This window comes from Mastomys coucha, unplaced genomic scaffold (genome assembly GCF_008632895.1).
Source record: "Mastomys coucha isolate ucsf_1 unplaced genomic scaffold, UCSF_Mcou_1 pScaffold5, whole genome shotgun sequence".
Classification (NCBI taxonomy): domain Eukaryota; kingdom Metazoa; phylum Chordata; class Mammalia; order Rodentia; family Muridae; genus Mastomys; species Mastomys coucha.
Window position 1 is genome coordinate 48,462,502 of NW_022196911.1, and position 7,732 is coordinate 48,470,233.

The 7,732-nt window shown below is 43.5% G+C and overlaps 2 protein-coding genes across 2 annotated transcripts in view; both read left to right on the forward strand.

The window, feature by feature from the left end:
• Gdf9 (growth differentiation factor 9) overlaps positions 1-7,732 on the forward strand; it is a 35,571-nt gene that overhangs the window by 23,952 nt on the left and 3,887 nt on the right.
• Positions 6,767-7,732, forward strand: part of LOC116077136 (pre-mRNA-splicing factor SLU7-like) — a 2,069-nt gene continuing 1,103 nt past the window's right edge. Inside the window, 1 exon segment of the mRNA XM_031351487.1 lies at positions 6,767-7,730. Coding sequence (XP_031207347.1) covers positions 7,160-7,730 — 571 coding nt within the window. The 5' untranslated portion in view covers positions 6,767-7,159.

Genomic DNA, 7,732 nt, shown 5'->3' on the forward strand with positions numbered 1-7,732 from the left:
ACATGGTGCACAGACGTGCATTCAGGCAAAGCACCTGCACACATAAAATAAAAATAGTTAAATAAAAACACACACAAACCATCGATGTGGTGCTCCTGCATTCTCTTCGGGCCGGGGCCTAAGCTGCACCAGAGGAGGGATGGATGTTCATGGGGAATGGTCATTCACTGCGAATGGTGGCCTCTTTTCTAGTTCTGCCTGTGGGCCCAGCGCCTGCCTCCCTGCCCATACTGGTGGTGTGTGGAAGGCAAGGGTGCAGCTGTCTAGGCCGAATGCTGACCCGCGCGCACTTCTTGCTGATGTTCGCAGGGTTCTTGTGGACTTGTCAGGCTCTCTGTTGTCCTTATGTCATCAGTGTCCCTGATCCCTCTTCCTGAGTTGGGGAGCTGTGGCTGGTCTCTTGTGGAGCATACCCTACCTGTCTGGTGTTTGCATGGGCCTGTGGTGCTGCTGGAGAGGCTTTTGACCATCAAGGTGCCTGCTTCTGAGTTGGCAGCAGCTCTCCCCTTTTCCCAGTGTGTCTCCCGAGCTCCATCTGGCTGCATGTTTCCTTTCCAGTTTTGTGCTGTCTTGTCTGTGAAGCCCAGAAAAAGGGAGGTCGAGAAGAAAGGGCGGTGTAGAAGAAAGACTTGCCTGAGTGCAAAAAAAGAGAAACCCTTCCTGGTCGGGTGAGTGCCCATCCATTGCACTACTTGCTGCCTTCTCCCATAGGCCTTGCCTGTAGTGTGGTGCTGAGCTGTTGCAGCTGGTCTTTTATTTAATCGTTAAAGAAAAAAAAAAAACTCACTGCTCCTTTTTTTCTTAGGGAGTTTTGAGAGGCCTGGCTTGGGGGGAGGGGTGACCTGTCACAGGCTCCCTCTGTCCCCTAATGCTCAGAATACTTTGGAAAGGACCTTACTGGTGCCTCAGATCCCCCCACCCCACGCCCTCCCTCAGGCACCCTGCATCTAGGTCTTCTCATTTCATGCAGCTCTTGGTTGCCAGGGCTTGTCAGGTTAGGAACATCCCCCCCTCAGTGAGAAAGTTGCCTTCTCTAGCTCTCTTTGGAAAAAGGGTGTGCTTATGATCTCCAGGAGTTTCTCCTGGATGGTCCCCTCAAGTTGCCTGCCCCCAACCGCCTTCTGTGTGCAGCATTTACTCTCTTGTCTGAAAAGAAAGAAGGAAAGAAAGAAAGAAAGAAAGAAAGAAAGAAAGGGAGGAAGGAACGAACGAACGAAGGAATAAAGAAAGAGAGAAAGAAAGAAAGAAAGAAAGAAAGAAAGAAAGAAAGAAAGGAAGGAAGGAAGGAAGGAAGGAAGGAAGGAAAGAAGGTAGAAACCCAGGACAGGAAAGTTCAGGGTAAGAGCACTGGCTGCTGTTGCAGAGGTTCTCAACTTCCACATGGTGGCTCACTACCCAGTGCATCTAGTTCTATGTGATTCAGCAGCTTCTCAACTCCACACTAGCCAGGCATGTATACAGTGCATATATACACTCACAAACACACACACATACACACACACATCTCACACACATGCACATCACACAAACACACACACACACATATACACACACAAACATAAGCACATACACATCACACATACACATATATGTCCACACACATATACACATCACACACATACACATAACACACACACACAAACACACACACACATACACACACACACACACACACACAAATATATACACACAACACATACTTACAGGCAAAGCACTCAAATACATAAAAAAATGTAATTTTTTTTCTGTTTAAAAATCAGTACCAGGCAGGCAGGCAGTGGTGGCACACACTTATAATCCCAGCACTTGGGATTCAGAGGCAGGCAGATTTCTGAGTTCGACGTCAAACAAAAACCCAGATGGTAAAAGAAACAAACAAAACAGTGTAATCAATGCTACTGGCCAGGGATGTAGTAGCAGAGGATGTAGATAGGATAAGTAACCCTCCCCCATTTTAATCCTTAGTACTACCACACCAAAAAAAAAAAAAAAAATTAAAAACTTTTTAAAAAGTGCTAACTTAAACAGGCGGTGGTGATGCATGCCTTTAATCCCAGCACTTGAGAGACAGAAGCAGACACATTTCTGAATTCGAGGCCAGTCTGGTCTACAGACTGAGTTCCAGGACAGTTAGGGCTGCACACGAAAACCCTATCTCAAAAAACAAAACAAAACAAAACAAAACAAATCAGTATCTCTAAGTCTCTTGCCTAATGTAAACCCCACAAACACCCCTCGGTCCGAATCAGAGCAGTCACCACAGGCTTCCCTTAGCAGAGCAGGTCTGAGCACACCTGGAATGAAGTCCTGCATGGAGTGGGGAAAGTGGCAAAGTATAAACCATCAGAGACAAAACAAACCACAAATAACCCAAAACATCCTTGGTTTCTTTCTATCAGACTACAAGCTTTAAAGAGATACAGATGCAAACAATTTACAATTAAGAGTCCAGGAACAGTGAGAGGTTCAGAGATCAAAGCCCTTACTGTGCAAAGTGGAAGAACCAAGTTCAAGCTCCGGGACCCACATGAAGGTGGAAAGCAAAGACCAAGTCTAAAGATTGCCCTCTGATCTCCACATGTGTACTGTAATGGCTGCACACCATACACATACACACACACACATGCAAAATAAATACATTTGAAAAAAAATCTTTAATACATATACTTGTAATCCAGAGATGTAGGCAGAAGGATCAGGAGTTTAAGGCAACCTGGAGCTACTTAGGGTGTTTGAAGTTAGTCTTAACTACCTGAGACCCTACTTCAAACAACCAAAATATAAGCAAAACCATCAAGAAAAACAATAACAAAACAAAAACAAGCATACCAAACAAACAAACAAAAACCCTACCCAAAGTAAAACCAAAGGTTAGGAAAATAATATATACATTATACCTATGTATCATATTCTGAAAGAACAAAACTAAGTATTTTTTTAAAAATTGAACATTGGGGTCTAGACAGATGGCCCAGGGGTTGAGAACACTGGCTGCTCTTTCAGAGGACTGGGGGTCAATTCCCAGTATCTATGTGGAACCTCACAAGTGTCTGTAACTACAGTTCCAGGAGAGCAGACACCCTCACAGACACACACTATTCAGGCAGAACACGAATGCACATTTTAAAAACTAAACATTGAAGCCAGGTGTGGTGGCACACACTTTTGATCTTAGCACTTGGGAGGCAGAAGCACGGGCAGAGACAGGCACATTTCTGTGAATTTGAGGCCAGCCTGGTCTACACAGCGAATTCCAGGACAGCAAGGGTTACATTGTCAGACTGTCTCTCAAAATTTAACAAAAAACTCTGAACTCATGGAAAAACCAGAAAGCCAATTTCCCTTAAATGAATGACACAAAGGTTTTATTATTTTATGTGACAAAGTTGATTGCTATAAGCTGGCCATGGCAAAATTAACACTGTGGTCATCCAAGTCACACTTAGTGGGCACTGCCCATCCATCCTAACTAGAGACCCATGACTCTCTTCCCAACATTGAGCAACCAAGTTCACCTTCTGTACTGGCTACTCCTGCTTGTCAACTTGACTAGATCTGGAATGAACTACAATCCTGAATTGGAAGGCCCTTAATTGTGGCCCTTAATCTGGAAGCTAAGATATACAAGTTTCTGACCTGAACCATGGCATGGAGATCTTGAGGCATAGTGGCTATGAATCCCAAAAAATTAAGACAGGATGATCTCAGAGCTCAAGCTCATGTGAGATTAAAGGTCTGGTAGCACAATCTGGGCTACACCCTTTTTTGAGCTATATAAGGACTTTGGGAGAAGGAAGGCCAGCCAGGATATGAGAGAATGTGGGTTGGTGGGTAGAGCTCAGTGGGTAAGGACCATTGCTGCTAAGCTTGAGGACTTGAGTCTGAACCCTCGGATCTCTTATGGTAGAAGAAGAGAACCAGCTTCTGAAAATTTTCTCTGACTTCTCCACACATGACCCTCATTCCCAATTCACACATGCAAATACACTTCATCTCAGAAGAGGGAGAACAGGTTTGCTGTGGAAGTAAAGCCAGAGACAACCATTCTCTCCTCTGGTTTCATACTCAGCAGCTTGCTCCATGTGTGTCTGGGTTGTCAGTGGTGGGTGCTAATGGGCACTCTCTCCATGGAGCACAAATGGTGGTTCAAAGAGAGCTTGTAGGAACTGGTTCTGTCAGGTTTCGTGGGAAAAGCTTTCATCCACAGACTTATCTCCAAAGCCCTGAGAGTTTTGTTTTGGTTTTTAAATCATAACTTCTTTTTTCCTAAACAGGTCCCCATTGTTGGCTAATGCTTGGAGGTTTGAGAATTTGTTTGTTCATTTATTGTTAAGACAGGGCCTCAGTGTGTAGCCCTAGCTATCCTGGAACTCACTCTGGAGAGCCAGCTGGCCCTGAACTCAAAGAGACTAGTCTGCTCCTGCCTCCTAAGGGTTGGAATTAAAGTCATGTATCAGCAGTGACCCCACATGAGTTTTGTTTTGTCTTGTTGGTACTGGAGGTCAAACTCCAGGCACCTGGTATACCACAGCTCAGTTTTGTTTTGTTTGTTTCTTTGTTTAAAAGAAGGTGTGCAGATAGAGACTGAAATTTTCCTCTTCCAGAAAAACAAACAAGTGGAAATGCCCCACATCACCCACCCTGGATCAAACACATGTTTTAGGCACCATGCTATGCCAAAGCTTGGTAGAATAAAAGAGATGCTAGGGGACTGGACCCATCGGGCCTGGAGAGAGCAGGGCAGGCAGAGGTCCTGAGTTCAATTACCAGCAGCCACACACATGATAGCTCCCAGCCATCTGTACAACTACAGTGTCCTCAAACACATAAAATATATAAAAAAATAAATCTAAACAAAAAAAGAGAGAGAGAGTGAGTTGCTGACTACCTCCAAAACTTTCTTTGGCCTGTCAAGACATTAGTCCCCATTAGCTTGAACAGATTGAGCTGGTATGGTGCTGTGTGCCTGTAATCCCAGCACTACAGTGACTGAAGGAGGAGAGCCACTCAAAGTATGAGACTGTCTCAATATATATATATATATATATATATATATATATATATATATATATATATATATATAATTTAAAAAGGAAACTGGATAAAATCTATCATATTAATTTCTTAACTAAAGATGGTTTAGGAAAGCTGGGAGGTAGTGGTGCAAGCCTTTAATACCAGCACTTGGGAGGCAGAGGCAGGCAGATTTCTGAGTTCGAGGTTAGCATGGTATACAGAGCGAGTTCCAGGACAGTCAGGGCTACACACAAAAACCCTGTCTCAAAAAACAGAACAAAACAAAACAAAACAAATCAGTATCTCTAAGTCTCTTGCCTAATGAAAATCCCACAAACACCCCTGGGTCCGAATCAGAGAAGTCACCACAGGCTTCCCTTAGCAGAGCAGGTCTATGCACACCTGGAATGAAGTCCTGCATGGAGTGGGGAAAGTGGCAAAGTACAAACCATCAGAGACAAAAACAAACCACAAATAACCCAAAATGTCCTTGGTTTCTTTCTATCAGACTACAAGCTTTAAAGAGATACAGATGCAAACACTTTACAATTAAGAGTCCAGAAACAGTGAGAGGTTCAGAGATCAAAGCCCTTACTGTGCAAAGTGGAAGAACCAAGTTCAAGATCCATGACCCACATGAAGGAGGAAAGAAAAAACCATGTCTAAAGATTGCTCTCTGATGTCCACATGTGCACTGTGGCAGCCATGTGCCCTATACACACACACACACACACACACACACACACACTCACACAAATATATTACAACAAAAATCTTTAATACACATACCTGTAATTGAAGGATGGAGGTAGAAGGATCAGGAGTTTAAGACAACCTGGGGCTACTTAGAGTGTTTGTGACTAATCTGAACTACATGAGACCCTACTTCAAACAACGAAAAAACAAGCAAAACCATCAACAACAAGAACAACAAAACAAAACAAAAACAACAACAACATAAAATCCCTAACCAAAGTAAAACCAAAGTTTAGGGCTATAAAAATATACATTATAAAGCCAGGCAGTTGTGGCACATTCCTGTAATCCACCACTTGGGAGGCAGAGGCAGGTGAATTTCTGAGTTTGAGGACAGCCTGGTCTACAGAATGATTTCCAGGACACCCAGTGCTATACAGAGAAACCCTAACCAATCAAAAACGAAAAAGTATACAAAAATGAAAAGTATACATATGTATAAAATTCTGAAAGAACAAAACTAAGCCTTTTTTAAAAATTGAACATTGGGGTCTAGACAGATGGCTCAGGGGTTAAGAGCACTGGCTGCTCTTTCAGAGGACTGGGGGTCAATTCCCAGTATCCATGTGGAACCTCACAAGTGTCTGTAACTACAGTTCCAGGAGAGCAGACACCCTCACAGACACACACTATTCAGGCAGAACACCAATGCACATTTTAAAAACTGAACATTAAAGCAAGGTGTGGTGGCATACACTATTGATCTTAGCACTTGAGAGGCAGAAGCAGGGCCAGAGGCAAGCACATTTCTGTGAGTTGTAGGCCAGTCTAGTCTACACAGCCAATTTCAGGACAGCCAGGACTACACTGTGATACCCTCTCTCAAAATTTAACAAAAAACTCTGAACATAGGTTTTCATGGAAAATCCAGAAAGTCAATTTCCCTTAAATGGATGATACACAGGCTATATTATTTTATGTGGCTCAATTGCTTGCCTTTTGTGACCAAGCAACTGCTAGATCCTTGGACTTCCATTCCCAGCTGCTGCTGACCATTGTTGGGAGTTGGACTACATACAGACTGTAAGTCATCAATATATTCCTTTACTATATAGAGACTACCATAAGTTCTGTGACTCTAGAGAACCCTGACTAGCGCACCTTCCTTTTGCTAAAGGCAAGCCACGGCTGGCTATCAGGATTCCCCATCCTAAAACCATCATGTAGAAGTGGTCTTTTAATAGAACACACACAATTTATGCCATCGATACTTTATTCTTCTCTTAGGTAAAACCACAACACTCTGAAGTGTTCACAGCTTCATTTCTACTCAATACTAAGCTAATAAATTTGTCCATTGAAAACAACACTTGTGATTGCCAGGTTGCTTCGTTTCTGGCAGATGGTTTGAGTGGTCTCTGGCGGGACTGGAGGAAGCCAGTTCACCATGTTGGCGGCCTCTGTGGACCCAGTTAGTGCCACACCAGTGACAGGATCAAAGCAGATGGGTTTGGAGGAGCCGAAAAAGATGACCAGAGAGGACTGGAGGAAAAAGAAGGAGCTAGAAGAACAGAGAAAACTGGGCAATGCTTCTGCAGAAGTCGACGAAGTGGGAAAAGATATGAACCCTCATATTCCTCAGTATATTTCTTCAGTTCCATGGTACATTGATCCTTCAAAGAGACCCACTTTAAAGCATCAGAGACCACAGCCAGAGAAACAGAAGCAATTCAGTTCATCTGGGGAATGGTACAAGAGAGGCTTAAAGGAGAATTCTATAACTACCAAGTACTGCAAAGGTGCATGTGAGAATTGTGGAGCCATGACACACAAGAGGAAAGATTGCTTTGAGAGACCAAGGTGGATTGGAGCTAAATTCACAGGTACTAACATTGCTCTGGATGAGCACATCCAGCCTCACCTGATGTTTGACCACGATGGGAAGAGAGACCGATGGAATGGCTACAATCCAGAGGAGCACATGAAAATTGTTGAGGAGTACGCCAAAGTCGATCTGGCA